This window comes from Drosophila mojavensis, unplaced genomic scaffold, assembly GCF_018153725.1.
Source record: "Drosophila mojavensis isolate 15081-1352.22 unplaced genomic scaffold, ASM1815372v1 contig_231, whole genome shotgun sequence".
NCBI classification, from domain to species: Eukaryota; Metazoa; Arthropoda; class Insecta; order Diptera; family Drosophilidae; genus Drosophila; species Drosophila mojavensis.
The window spans coordinates 9,892,637-9,907,285 of NW_025318772.1; the positions used below are offsets into that span (position 1 = coordinate 9,892,637).

Consider the following 14,649-nt stretch of genomic DNA (forward strand, 5'->3'; position numbering starts at 1 on the left):
CAAACGAACGTACAGATATTTCTGTGAGTATGTATATTTGTTGGTGGTTACCGCCCACAAAGGAGATTTCTGATAGCACTGGCTGATGCAGCCCTGGTTATTACGTTACTCAACACTTTACTGGTACAACTGACGACACTCTGCCACACTAATGCCACTTCGTCATTTTTTCAGTCGCCATTGTTCTCGTTCTCGGCTGTCGAATTTGTTGGAAATTATCGAATTTCCTTTAAATTCGTTGCAATAAATACAAATAGAAGTTAGAAAAATAAACAATTTTGGAGTACACAGTGCACAGTGCGTGTTATATCACAACAAAGGCCGCCAATCGAAATAAGATACATCCATCAGACTCGCCAGTTTTAACCGAGCAGCTCAAACGAAATCGAATATTTCGTTCGTGGCAAGAAATAGTAAATCTTTAACAGGAAAACTACCCGAAACTAAAAACTATGTCATCAATGAATCCAGAATAGTAAGTTAATTGCGCGTAATTGAGATGTATTGATATGTACAATGAAAAACCTTGTACTCATCCGCGTTCCATAAGCAGCACTGGTCACCTTTTTTTTTTTATTCTTTTGTCGTTTCTGCGACGTCATTTTTGCGACGTCCACGACGACTCTTTGGTAGTTGCCGCGGCCCCACACCCTCTAAACGATTAATTTGACTGAATATTAATGGCATTGTCTAAAAACAACATACGATTTTGAATTGGGATAGAAACTATATATGTAATACAAACAAATATAGCATACATATTTGTAGACAGTAGTGTTTCAAATAATTGTGACACAAGTGACGAAAATCAAGCTTTCTGATTGCGTTTTTAGTTGTTGTTTCGAGTGGCTGCGAATGTTGCTGACAGCCAGCTAGCTAGCCAGCCAACCCGCAAGCCCTTGCCTTTGTCTCTGTCTCCCGCTACTGCTGTCGTTGCCTCTATGTCAGCTTTGGCTGCGCTGCTGATTTGTGGGGCGGATGAGTCACCTGCCCAGCGTCTCCAACCCCCTCCTTGTGTACACATTGTTGTTGTTTGACTGCTTTACGCTGCGCCGTTGCTGTGTTGTTTTTTTTTCTGTAGCTGCTGTTGTTGCTGCTGCTACGTAATCAATTTCCCATCTATGTTGAGTGTTTTATGTTTTCGTTCATTGTAATTGAACTTGAAATTCTCTGATTTGTTCACACGTAATTGAGAAATATTCCTTTATTTGTTTTATTATTCATAATTCAAACTTTGTCCTTACAACTTCAAAAGAGAATTTGTACCACAGCCCAATGGGTTTCTCTTTTTATATTAGCGTAAATCTTATTTTAAACTTGACAAACGAGTTTTAAAATTTTAGGAACTCTACATACAATTGAATGGAAATCGATTTGTGTCTTAATATAATTCTAGTAAGACTATGATAAAATGCTTTTTTATTTTCTATTTTGTTTATTTATCTATAAAATGTATAACAATTAAATAAGTTGTATTTGTCCCATAGCAATGTCACAAATAAAAACAAGACCACAAAACTCACTTTCGCTCTACAGAACTTTCACTGTAGGTGCAGCTGCATTCGTAGTGAAGCGTGAGAGTAACATATTGTCAAACAATGATAATTGGCAGGTTTTACGCGATAAGATAAGCAATTATAATAGAGCTATTGCGCTAAACGATATGATGTTGAAATATATACCTTGAGTAAAACGCACATTTTTGCTTTTACAGCGATTATCTTTTCAAACTGCTGTTGATCGGCGATTCCGGCGTTGGAAAGTCCTGTTTGCTGCTTCGATTCGCCGATGACACATATACAGAGAGCTATATCAGTACGATTGGCGTGGACTTTGTAAGTCTTACCACATTCGTAATCACCAAAAAATATATGATACTCAACCCGTTATTTCTTACAGAAAATTAGAACCATAGAATTGGATGGCAAAACGATTAAATTGCAAATTGTAAGTGCGCCAGCCAATGCAGAGAGTAAATCAAAATTAAATCATATACTTTGTAGTGGGACACTGCTGGGCAGGAGCGCTTCCGTACTATCACATCGTCATACTATCGTGGCGCACACGGCATTATTGTTGTTTACGATTGCACGGACCAGGAATCTTTCAATAATGTAAAGCAATGGCTGGAAGAAATCGAGCGATATGCATGCGAAAATGTTAACAAGTTGCTGGTGGGCAACAAAAGTGATTTAACCACTAAGAAAGTTGTTGATCATACAACAGCTGCGGTAAGACTGAATATTCCCTACTGAAACTTTGTGAAAGCAATTGATTATTCTATAATTCGTTACATTTGCAGGAGTATGCACATCAGTTAGGCATTCCATTCCTTGAAACTTCGGCCAAGAGCGCCACCAATGTAGAGCAGGCATTCATGACGATGGCTGCCGAGATTAAGAATCGTGTCGGTCCGCCGTCCAGCGCAACCGACAATGCAAGCAAAGTGAAAATCGATCAGGGACGTCCAGTGGAGAACACCAGATCTGGTTGCTGCTGAATAACTCTGATTGTGAATCATTATTTTATTATACAATTAAACAAAATTTAAATATAATAAATTAAAACAAAAAACACGGCAAAAATAATAAACATGCAAATCATAACAATAAAATAAAACAAGGAATGGAATTATATAATAATTATAATAACTATAATGATGAGTATTGAAGAGTATGAGATAAAGCGGTCCTTTCTTTGATACGGCAGTTCACAATTTTCGTAATTAAATCACACAAACACACTGGATATATTCTGCTATGTACTACCCTTATCCCTCTGACTATTAGCATTCTGTTTCTATAGTTATGTTCATAAGTAGTGCAAAAATACAAAAAAAAAACTTAAAAACTGGTGTATTAATTAACTTAATCTAAATTTAAACTAAACTTAAGAGTTACCTACCATAGCAGCGCAAAACAATACCGATAACGATGGCGATAGCGATAGCGATAGCGATACCGATTACTATTAATACTTATATCCACAAACACGTTATTGAAAACAAAAACAAAAATAAAAGAGCAAACAAAAACTGCGTTTCTTATAGTCTAGACCGTATATGTAGTTATGTGTAGTTACCAGCTATATGTAGTTCATATCCTCACGTCATCTTAACTATTCCGCCGCCTGTTTGTCATATTGTAATTATAATGTAAATCAAGAAAAGGATAAAAATTTACTAGAATTAACGACAGGAATTAACAAGGATTTCCTTAGGCAGATAAAATAATAATAAAAAACATATATATATATATATAATTACATATATAAAGTTTAATATTTGATGATGATAACATTGACCATGAGATGTTTAATAAAATTTCATAAGCATTTCATTTTATTTCATAAGACGAAACATATTTATGGCGGGGACTTACGATTCTGTGGCTTTGAAGAAAAATATTCCATCTGTCTTTTTGCCTAAGTCACTGTATATTGAGTCTAAAGTCTATTTATTCAATTCACCATGACTTCAAAATATTCGAATCCGAAAAAATCATCGCGAACATTGCATAGCTCGGATGCAGATATTATTTATCTGAATTTTTCGAATCGCATAAAGCCCATCGATCGGCATTAAAAATTTTGATATCATTGTCAAGTGTATTTTAGAAACTTGACTCGAATATCCACTTTATTACGATAAAAGACTACTTGAACATTGAATGGCCTTACTTTGTATATTCTTTACCCAATTTCAGAGTGATGCCCAAGTTGGCAGGATTAGATATCTTTGATTTCAAAAACAAATCTTTTCTAGACGTTTATTGACTTCTTCTGAGGTACTTCAGTCTTTACAAATAAAATTTCTTCTATAAACTATGACTATGGACTAAATGTGCTTGAATTCAACTAAATACCATTTGAGTTCAGATTTTGTTAGCGCTTCGCTCATGCAGACAGGCAGTGGTAACTGTGGCAGCGGTGGTGCCAATTATAGCGGCTCCAAGGGGCCCGCGTTCGCGGTCCCTCTCCCGCTCTCGTTCACCTAGTCCTATGGAGGTGGAGAGGCTGTTGCTGCGCCAGGTGGAGGAAGTGTTGCGTTCAGTGCCCGACGACGTGGATATGGAGTTGATTAGAAAGGTGGCTTCGCGGCGTAGTGTGCGGCGCACCCGTTGAGCTTCACCCGCGTTGAGAGCAGTGCCACCATCCTCCTCCCCACTAGCCCCTTGGTCCTGGCAATGCGTGGTCCTCCGCTGACTGCGTCCGGCCAAAGTGGGATAATGATAATATCCATGATAATGATGATGATGATGATGATGCGACCGCTGGCCAAAGCAACTCAGCAGCAGACGCCAAAATCCGCTGCGAAATTTGGACGACATCAAATTGTAGAGTATGGGATTCATGGCCGAGTTAAGGTAGAGCATAAAGCGTGAGAAATACAGTAGATTATAATAGCCTGCAATGCCCAGATGCTGCACATCTTCCGCGCTGGCTGTGATCACCCACAGGGTAAAGGCGCGAAAGGGCAAAAGGCAGACGAAGAAGCTGGACACCACGGCCACCAGCATGAAGATCACCTGCTTGCGATGCTTCCTCATTCCATTGCTCTGCTGATGGCTGCTGCCCTTTGAGCTAGACGTCTGCTGCTGTTGCTGTTGTTGTTGGCTTGCCTGCAGCTGCGGCGAGGTGGGTCTGTGGAATGCGCTGTTTGGACGCAGCAACTTGTACGCGATGGCTGCATAGAGCACCACTAGGATGCCAAAGGGAAGAAAGAAGAAGAGTGTAATGGTGCCCACAAAGTAGACGATGGGCCAAAAGCCATCCGCGGCCGTGGTGCAAACAGGGGCATCTGTGCCATCCCCATAAGGCTCCACACTGTAGCTGGAGATGGCAATAATGGGACTGCAAGAATTATAATCATGTGTATATGTATGTATCTATGTGCTGATAAAGATGTCTGAAAACTTTGAGCATTCAAAAACAAAGTCCATAAAGCTATATATTATTTGAGCAAATTGTCGGCAGTCAATTCAATCAATGAACGAAAACGGAAACGTCTGTTCTACAGTTGTTTATACACATCTATATACACACATATAACTGTCATACATATGTACAAGATTTAATGTGAAAGCTAGGGCATACTTGAAACTTACGAAGTTTCCAATGTAAAAGGAAGTCCCTGCGCAAGCAAACTTATTGCAAGCCACAGTGAATGCTCCTTAACTCGATTGAAGACGTACATATGTAAGTGAAAGTTATGCATCAATGGCAGTCATAAAAAATAACTATAATAAAGGCTTATATTCAAATGATAATCTTTTTAGGCAGTAGTAAATATCACAATTTGCTTAAATTAGGTAACCAGAGCTCGTTATCAGACAGCACGCAACACCCTGCAACTTAAACTTTGAGCCCGTTGTAACAATATTTTTAAGGTTTTTCAAAAATAAATTTTACAGCACTTTATAGACTGGAGCATGTTCAGTAGATTTTATCAAAATTTTTGCTCAATTTATGGAAAACTAAGAAAGAACCGTTAACTTTTGCTATGTACTAGCATTTTTGCTTGCATTTTTGTGTATCATATATATAGCCCACTGTCGCAAATTTGAGTTTATTAAGTGCGGAACAGACTTTTGGCTTTACAGACATTGTAATTAGGTAAATTTCGAGTATTTTACGAATTTTGAAAAGAAGTCAAAGTGTAATTAAATTTTTTTTTGGATAACCCCGAAGAATAAGGATCAAGAAAACGTAATGGGTGAAAACCGTTCCTAATTGCACACGATAAACGCAAACTTATTAAGAAAGCCAGCAACCGCTTGTACAGCTTTGGCCTCACATGTGGGCGAATCTATGTCAGCGATGACTGTTTGGCGAGTACTTAAGAGCTCAGGAATCATAAAGCGATCTAAACTGACCAAACCACCAAAGTTGCTAAGTCGCCACAAGGTTGCTCGACTTGATTTTGCCGAAAGACATACTGACACCGATCTGACATACGCGCGTTTGAATCATCGTCTTTTGGCTTATAGTATATTAAAAAATTTTTACCCTTACAGGTCATATTTTCTGATGGGAAGAAGCTTAACCTTAACCTTAACCTTAACCTTGATGGTCCTTATGGGCTTGATTCTTATTAGCATGATTTCGAGAGGATCCTATGTTTTTTCAAGAACAGACTTTGGAGGTGGCTCCGTCATGATTTGGGGTACATTTTGTTCAATCGGTACCTTGGAATATAAGTTTGTATCGAGCCGAATGAACAGTGAAGAGTATATTTTGACTCCGGATAGTAGTCTCATTCCATATTTAACAGTTAGATATCTTAAAACGCAAATTCTAAATGAATGACCAAGTTTCGAAAAGGACCTTTTATTAAATTTAGTGGTTTCAATAAGGATGAGAATTTTTGAGTTAACTAAGGCAAATGGAGGCCGGACTAAGTATTGATATTAGTTTTTCCATCAATCCGCAACGAATTCGGATTTTTTTTACCAAAATATGAATATGGGCTACAATTTTGATACAGCAAATGGTGCTGTTTTCCTTTGTTTTTTACTCCTTTTTCAGAAATCGTTATTAAATCTTTAATTTTAAGTGAACAAGTTTTTTGCCATTCATAATTGAAATATTGAACTACTCATTTTTGAAGATTTTGAGGGAATATGCCATTTGGGAAAAATTTTCAGCCGATTCGTTTAAGTGGATTAAAAGTGATTATGATAAAGTAATTATGATAAGCACTGTATTTACAAATATTCGAGCAGATTCAAATCAGAAAAAAAATTGGACGACGTATTGCAAAGGAATAAACAAATATGCTTAGTTTTAATACAAAAATTGTTTATTTACTGACAAATTGGTCACCTCTACTATAAAAGGTAAGTACATGTATATATATATAGATGCGTTTGTGTATGTGTGTGTGTTCACATGCGAGCAGTGCACTATGGGGAAAAATCCAAATTATCGGGTATTAATTAATAACTTAAAAACTAAGCCAGATTTTTTGATCCGGTTTTTGTATTATTAATATGTATACCATCAGAAATATATTTTAGAAAAATGGGCGTGTCACCGCCCACCCAAAAAAAATTTATTAAAATTTTGTATTAAAATTTTTTTTTTTTTAAGAATTTTGCTTGTTCATACTTTAAAATAATAATTTTAATTGAAAACAATCGAACTTTCATAAAATCGAAATTAGTTTTCTTCAGTTTCGAGTTCCAAATCAGCCAGAAATATTGATCCGCTAAAAAAATTCGGGTTCTTCAACTGATTTAATTGTGCCTTCAACTTTACATAATACAATACGTACAACTTCATTAGACAGCGACCTTTATGCTTTCAAACTCTTTTCTAAAGATTTGCCGAAGAAATAATCTGATCAGATGTATCCATTGTTAAAAACCATCAGCGAAATTATGGATTCTGCTCTCATGCTCTCATGCATGATGAAATTAGTCTGATTTATAGACCTGGTTGGGCAAATCAGACGCTTCCTTACCAAAAAAGCCTACAGGATGAACAGTACTTTCCATAATCTGCCTCAAATGAACAATTATTTTTATAAACATTTGCTGTCATAGGCAGTCATTCATAGTTGTCAGCTAGTTTTTGTTCCTGCTGCATTTCTTCCATTTGTAATTTATATTTTGGCAAAAAAAGCGGCTTTTGCTTTTTTAATATCATTTATAAGTTGAATCAATATTAGTCTTATTTAGTTTCAAAATCACAATTACTATTTCTTGGTTAGAGTTGCCTTTTTCATTGAGCCAAATATCACACAGGTCAGCTCATAGTCACCTGCTAAAAATTGATTTGCGCCGGTTGTGCGCAAAAGTGCACATTGAGACAAAGGCACTAAGATCCCAATTGATTACTCTATAACATGCAATTGGAATTACACTGGTGCGCCCTGGTGGCTGTTTTATATGTCTTTGCAAAGTTTAATTTTATTTACAAGAAATGAAATTTGACAACATTTGCTAATTATACAATAAATGATTAAAATAAGTTCAAACATCAATTGGTTTTTAAGCCAACGCATAGTAGAAGCCCTAAAAATTCATATCCTTTTTAAATTTCTCAAAAATAATGTCTGGTCATTGAATAACGATGATTTGAAAATCGGCTAACACAAATTGTAAGCTGAAGGCAAATGCTTTTCGAAGATAACAGCTGACTTTAACAGCTGTTAGGCTTAACAGTGGACTGTTATTCAACATTTTGGGTACAGTACCTTAAAGTTTGGAGTTTTATTAAGATGTTAACATAAAAAAATTATAAATTTTCATACTTCGCAAAAATGACTAAATACCCGAAAAACGGCAAAATTCCCCATAGTGCAGTGCATTGCTGAATTGTATTTCACCGCAAAGTAGGCAACACTAAGTCTCTAGGTTTGGGGTGGACCAAAAAAACGAGTTGCTGGGAGAGCGTATTTCAATACAACTAAATCAGGTTTATCCGGCGTGCTGATGGGCACGCAAAACGCATATAGAGAAATTTCCATTTGCTTTGCTTTTTACATGCCAGTTAATAGTTCTGCCACGCCACCCCCCCGCCCCAATCTCAATGGTATCCCGCTTTGGCTGTCGTTGCTGTTATTTATCTTTGGCACATTCATTCGAGTTTAATAGCTCGAAAAATTGATTGTTTTCTGTGTGTGTGCGGAAATATGTGAATGGAAAGAAACTGCCAAGAATTGAGCTTGGGTCCTGTCAACGATTTCAATGGCATCCATTATGGGCGTGGCTTGCCAGCTAAGTGAAGCGTAAGTGCCAACGGGTTACACACTATTTTTCTTGCCTACACAGCTCGAGCTACTGCTCCTTTATTTCCTTCGACCATCGCTTCTGCTGCTGCTACTGCTTGGCCTGTGTCCTCATCGAAACTGATTTGCTGCTTCGGACGTCGCTTGCTACGCAACGTGGAATGCTGAAGCATGGCCATGGCCTCCAGTTCGCTGCCGCAGGGCAAGTGAAGCTCGATCTTTAAACGCGTGCGACTAATCTCTTCACTGCTGCGTCGATTCGAGCTACGTGACAAGATGCTCGAGTTTGTGGCAGCCGTTGTATTCGAGGAGTTCGTGTTGGTGCCCGAGCCCGTGGATTGTTGGCCACGTGATTCACTTGCGTTGCGCCGCCTGCTTCCCAGAGTGAGCAACTGCCAGAGCATTTGTCCCACGTCGTGGCAAAGACGACCGAAGCCTTTGCGAAACTTGGTGGACATCAGATTGTAGAGTATGGGATTCATGGCTGAGTTGAGATAGAGCATGATGCGGCAAAAGTAGAGTAAGCTGTAATAACGAGCCAGGCCCATGTCGTGCAACGCCTGATCCGTACTCAGTATGATCCACAGCGTGAGCAGGCGAAAGGGCAGTAGGCAGATAAAGAAGGATATCACCACAGCACCCAGCATGAGCACTACCTGCTTGCGCGCCTTTAAGCTCAACTCCGGCTTGGTGGGTCGAGCACGCAGCATGGCGCCCTGGTTGGAGATAAGGTTCCGTGCAATGATGCTATACAGTACAATCAGCATGAGGAACGGCAGCACGAAGAACACGGAAATAGTCATCAGAAAGAAACCGACGGTCGATACGCCAATCGCTTGCGTCAGGCAAACGGGCACCGATGATCCATCAATATACTCAACCAGCTTGTACTCAGCCACCCAAAGTATGGGGCTATAAGAGAGAGAGAGAGAGAGATATTTGGAGAGCGAGAGAGAGGAAGAGAAATCACGTTGAGGGGCGTGAAGCAAGGTAACGAAATATATGCTGGAGACATGGAATCAGAGAGAGAGAGAGAAAGAGAGAGAAATATGGAATTGGAAGTGGGGCTCTCTATGATAGAGAAATAGAGAGAAGAATAATGTAAATTACATTGATAAACAAAAAGAGAAAATCAGTCTTACGATATGTGTCATATGTGCCGATACAACCACATGGAATAAGGAAGATAAAAAAATACATAGATGAAACAACACAAAAAGAGAATGAAATCAGTCATGGATGTGCAGCCAGAGAGAGAGAGAGATAGGACAGATTAACTGAGAGAGAGAGAGAGAGAGAGAGAGAGAGAGAGAGAGAGAGAGAGAGAGAGAGAGAGAGAGAGAGGGAGAGAGAGAGAGGGAGAGAGACAAACAGAGACACACAGCGAAATAGATCAACACAAATACCCATAGATAAATAGAGAGAGAAAGAGAGTGAGAGCGACAGATAAGGAGAGAGATAAGAGAGAGACAGATAAGTCAAGAAAAGAAGCGAACTCAACTCGTACACGCCGGAATAATTGTGCTTGCATCTCCTCTGGACGTTGGGCGTATTGGGACAGCCTAATTAATGGGCGCTAGGCGCCTCCAACAGCCACGCCCACCACCTACCGCCCACGTACACACGCTGCGCTGCAGGATTTATGAAATTAAAAAGGGTCGTTGACCGTCCCTTTGGACGCCCGCAATAACAGAAAGTGTCAATGAAATGTAAATTCTTCAATGATAGCCCACATTTCCGGATGCTTATTAAAGATGACAGCGGGCAGATAATGACAGCCAATGGGGCACAATGGGCAGTCACAAGCTGAATGAGGCCGAAACAAAAAATCATGAAGACCCCAAGACCAAACTGCGAGGATGCGTAAGGAATGAGAAGAAAGCCGGGTATACGGGGTGAGACGTAACACTAACTGCCAATGCTTAGCATGTAAATGGAGAAGTCGAAGTCGAAGTTAAACAAAGAGCAGAAGCAGACCCCAGCAGTAGCAACTGGTGATGTAGTCACATCGAATAATGAATACACTAACAAAGATTTCTCCGACTTTGATATTACGAGTATATTATAAAATAGATCTTTTATTGAAACTATTTACATGGCTAAGAAGAATTCACTTCAGCTATAGTTATGTGTTTGGTTACATTTCGTGACGAAAAGGTAGGATACCCAGTGCAGTGCCATGAAAAGGACAGAGGAAAAGGCCGAATGGAAAACAAAACACAAAACATTAAAAATGGCCGCGATTGACACTTATAATTAATGAGTAAATGGAACTTAATGCCTGACTGCATAGACACAGCGCCCATAAATGGGAAATGGAAACGTTAATGAAAATGGAAATGGAATTGGCTTTAGTATTGCTGTTAATACAAGTATATTATATAAATAGGCCAAGCAGAAGCAATATAGAGACATGCAAGAGAAAATGTTAAGAATACGAAACTCGACAGATTCAATAATAATGATAAAATATGAATTATTGTAAGCGAGCCGATGGGAAAGGTAGAGAGTGCCCACACTTACCTCGTAAAGAGCGCAGCAATGGCCCAAGCAAGGACACAGATGAGAATCGCACGGGCCTTGGTGCACACATATCCTGCCTTCAATGGCTCGCAGATGGCATAGTATCTTTCGAAGGAAATGGCCAGAATGGTGAGAACACTGGCATGTGCCACAGTCAGCTCCACGAAAGGCACAGCCTTGCCTGTAGACCAAAGAAACTTCAATATTATCGAAACAAAATGATAAATTGATCGGAGCCTACACATCTCGTGGCCCAGCACCCACGTCTCGGGACGTGTGTTCACCTCGACGAGGACGGTGGGCGTGCAGACGAGCAGCACCAGCAAGTCGGCAATGCTCAAGTTGGTGAGGAAAATGTTTGTGGAATTGCGCATATCTTTTGTCTTCACTATAACAATGGGCACCTGCGAAGGGAATGGAGAAACGGTCCATACATTATGGTCTGATAATTAGTCAGGTTATCGATGGGTCAGTCAGGCAGCCTATCTATCTGTTAGCCAGTCAGTCACTCAATTCTTCAGCAGCTAGCAGTCAGTCCATCTACACACAGCAGTCATTCAGTTGGTCAGTCAGTATGTCACAGGCATTTGGTGAGTCAATCAATCAATCACCAAACTTACCATCACATTCCCGATGACGCCCAGCAGCATTATGATTATGCAGAAGAACATGGCGGTTGTGCGTATATACGACGGAATCTGTGGCAGCATCTGCTCAGCATCCCCTTCGGCGAACGCATCGCTGGCGCTTGCATTGCCCTTGTCGCTGGCGTTGTTGTTGCTAATGTCGTAATTGTTGTTGCTGTTGTTGTAGGCTGGAATACTATTAGTTGTGTTGTACGCGCCATGGTCGCCACTAGCAGCGCCACGGGATAGCCCAGCGTGCTGCGTCGTCGTCCTTGTTGCAGCAGCATCTTGAGGTGATATTGTTGTTGCTGTTGCTGTTGTTATTGTTGTTGTTGTTGCTGCTACTGTTATAGTTATTGGTAGCAGAAGTAGCAGCAGTATCAGCCGCGGCTGCTGCCTGCGCCTGGCCACAGCTTGTGAGGCAGCAGCGACGCCGAGGCAGCCGCTTAACAATGTCGTCGTCCTGCGTCAAGGGCGTCCAATATTTGCTGCAAATTTCGACATTTTTTAGCTGTTGGGTGACTGCAGGAAACTCTTAAGGAATAACACTAACTCTACGCAACCTTTCTTAAACAAGCTAACTATGTGAATAAAAGATATATTCGATACTAAAAGAATTCAAGCAACAGTAAGAAAATGGCTAAAGTTAACATTAGTGGACTTTACCGTTTACGCAGCGCCCCGCTGTTTGACTCGGCTTAGGGTTGGGGGACCAAGCGTGCGTCTCCCTCCTTCCTTTGAACTGTACTTCTTAAGTATGCGCTAATGAAATTAAGAGTTCGTTAAATTTACGATGTCCGCTCCAGTTGCAGCTCCTTTAGTCTCCTTCCGCCTGTTCTCCTGCATCGCTGCCCCGCGGTGACATTAAACAAATCAATCAGTGGGGCTTTGTGGTTGTCCCTGTCGCCAACAGCAACAGCAGCAGCCAATTGGATTATATCCTGTGGTAGCAAAAGTGTCTAGGATTAGCATTTAAGTAGCCTATGGTAGCCTCTTATAACTAACCGGACACGCACCCGGGCCGGGACCCGGTCCGGCTAACTAACTAACGATAATGAGTGGAAAGTTCATTAGGCCCTGCCATTTACATAACATTAAAGCATCCGTGGAATGCGATTATCACCACCTCTCTGTCTCGTCCCCTTCTCCCCTCACATATACTCGATGTTTGTCTTTGACTGGATTTTAATTGCCTTCAGGGCTGCCATGATTTTGTAAGAACCCAATTGTGGGACAATGCTTTCAAATTGTTTATTTCAATATTTAGTTATGTTTTAATTTACATACATTACTTCGCCTTGCTGATTTGGTTGAGTTGTGAAAAATATTCTCCTATTTATATAACCACTAACTATATAGGGCTAAAACTATTTTATCTACTTTATAGACAAATGACAACCCTGGCCACAATCTCTACTCTTGGTTAACTGACGATTATCACTCTGCCAAGGCTCTGCCATATCACTCGAAATGGCTTTATTAAATCTCCATTTTTGCGCAAGTCCCTATGATGCTTAATTGTATTACACGCACACATACAAGCAAACATGCAAAAACACTCTCACACACACATACAGAGTGGACAGGACAGTAGCAAGGACTTCCGTTTTTCCTGTGTCTGCTGCCCTTTGCAGTGGCAGCGCTATTTTGATTAATTTGATAAATTCATTATGTGCACACCATATTGGTTATGTTCCGGCCCCGCTCTCGCTCCCCTTTTCGATGGAGATTGTGATGCGGATGCTGTTTCGCATGTCCTTTCGCCCAAGCTGTGTTGTCCTGTCATGCGTTGTCCGGAGTCTGGGTTCAATGTACCCAAATGACATAACAAGGCAGTTTGTGCCACATTTGGCTTAAAAATGCGACTTTAACGATGTTGACAATGACCATCAGGCGGACTGAAGACCGGGGACCAGCCACAGGAGCCGCTTCACGAATGACTCAGTGCAGGACAATAAAGCTAAATTGGCCAAAGGACAAAGGATACTCGTGGCTAGTGGACATTTTATGCTCTCATAATTGTTTTTAAAACTTTCTCGAGAAGAAAGACAAATGAAGCGCTCAGAAGTTCAGCTTACTTATATAAATTAATAGATGTTAGGTTGCCAGTGTGTGTGTGCTTGACATCAATATTGAAAATCATAAATACTGCAAAACAAACATGGTACTCGGCTGGGACTCAATTACAGTTTAAGTTTCATGGACAGCACAGCTGCCGCAGCGCTATGACTGAGGATACAGCAGAGATGGGAGCGTCCAATTATAAGCACAACCGAACATGAAGAGTATTCATTAAGTGAATCACTCATTATTGTCTTTTACCAAAGAAAACTTCGAGTTACAATAGAGAAATATTTCTGTTTTAGTAAATTTTCTTTTTCTTCTCATGCATCCACCACCCTGAGCCCATTTTATTTTCATATTTCCTGCCAAACACCTCTCGTCCCAGCTTTATCACAGTTAGGTCCGTGTCACGCGATACACTCCCATCTCTAATGCCAAAAACTTCGACCGCAAATACATGGATCGAGCGGCGGGCATGTAAATCTCAAACGGTTTATGGTTACGACCAAATACCAACTGCTTACATGCGGAGCGTGTTTATGTTGGCTCGAGTGCGAGTGCGGGTGCGAATGCGAATAGCAGCGGCACTTTGATGGATAACTTGTGGCCTACAGCCCAAAAACAGGTTAGGGGTGGCTCCAAATACACGCATGCACACACACACACACCCACACACCCACACACACCCCTAGAATTTGATATAAT

General features: G+C 40.4%; 2 protein-coding genes across 3 annotated transcripts; one reads left to right on the forward strand and one right to left on the reverse strand.

The window, feature by feature from the left end:
- Positions 1-149: 149 nt before the first annotated feature.
- LOC6575502 (ras-related protein Rab-1A) lies at positions 150-3,343 on the forward strand. The gene is made up of 5 exons (XM_002001475.4): positions 150-475; positions 1,715-1,835; positions 1,900-1,947; positions 2,004-2,231; positions 2,303-3,343. The coding sequence occupies exons 1-5, from the start codon at positions 453-455 to the stop codon at positions 2,498-2,500; spliced, it is 618 nt and encodes a 205-aa protein (XP_002001511.1). The 5' UTR covers positions 150-452; the 3' UTR covers positions 2,501-3,343.
- A 391-nt stretch (positions 3,344-3,734) lies between these two features.
- LOC6575504 (growth hormone secretagogue receptor type 1) lies at positions 3,735-12,344 on the reverse strand. Of its 2 annotated transcripts, none has more exons than XM_032728036.2 (4): positions 11,875-12,344; positions 11,496-11,658; positions 11,255-11,435; positions 3,735-4,851 (listed from the first exon to the last, which is right to left on the reverse strand). In XM_032728036.2, exons 1-4 carry the CDS (start codon positions 11,962-11,964, stop codon positions 3,873-3,875), a joined length of 1,413 nt encoding a protein of 470 aa, XP_032583927.2. In that variant the 5' UTR covers positions 11,965-12,344; the 3' UTR covers positions 3,735-3,872. The 2 variants fall into 2 exon arrangements, with proteins under 2 accessions (XP_032583927.2, XP_032583928.2); XM_032728037.2 differs by lacking the exon at positions 3,735-4,851 and adding an exon at positions 8,235-9,643.
- Positions 12,345-14,649: the final 2,305 nt, after the last annotated feature.

What these genes read in the sequence shown, in the direction of transcription:
- LOC6575502 (XM_002001475.4), top strand. Translation starts at nt 453, where the DNA reads ATGTCATCAATGAATCCAGAATA. An exon ending in AAACGATTAAATTGCAAATT is followed by an intron (nt 1,948 to 2,003) that starts GTAAGTGCGCCA and finishes TATACTTTGTAG; the next exon opens with TGGGACACTGCTGGGCAGGA. An exon ending in TTGATCATACAACAGCTGCG is followed by an intron (nt 2,232 to 2,302) that starts GTAAGACTGAAT and finishes TTACATTTGCAG; the next exon opens with GAGTATGCACATCAGTTAGG.
- LOC6575504 (XM_032728036.2), bottom strand. Translation starts at nt 11,964, where the DNA reads ATGCTGCCACAGATTCCGTCGTATATACGCACAACCGCCATGTTCTTC. An exon ending in GGTGCTGGGCCACGAGATGT is followed by an intron (nt 11,436 to 11,495) that starts GTAGGCTCCGAT and finishes TTTGGTCTACAG; the next exon opens with GCAAGGCTGTGCCTTTCGTG. An exon ending in ATTGCTGCGCTCTTTACGAG is followed by an intron (nt 4,852 to 11,254) that starts GTAAGTGTGGGC and finishes TAATTCTTGCAG; the next exon opens with TCCCATTATTGCCATCTCCA.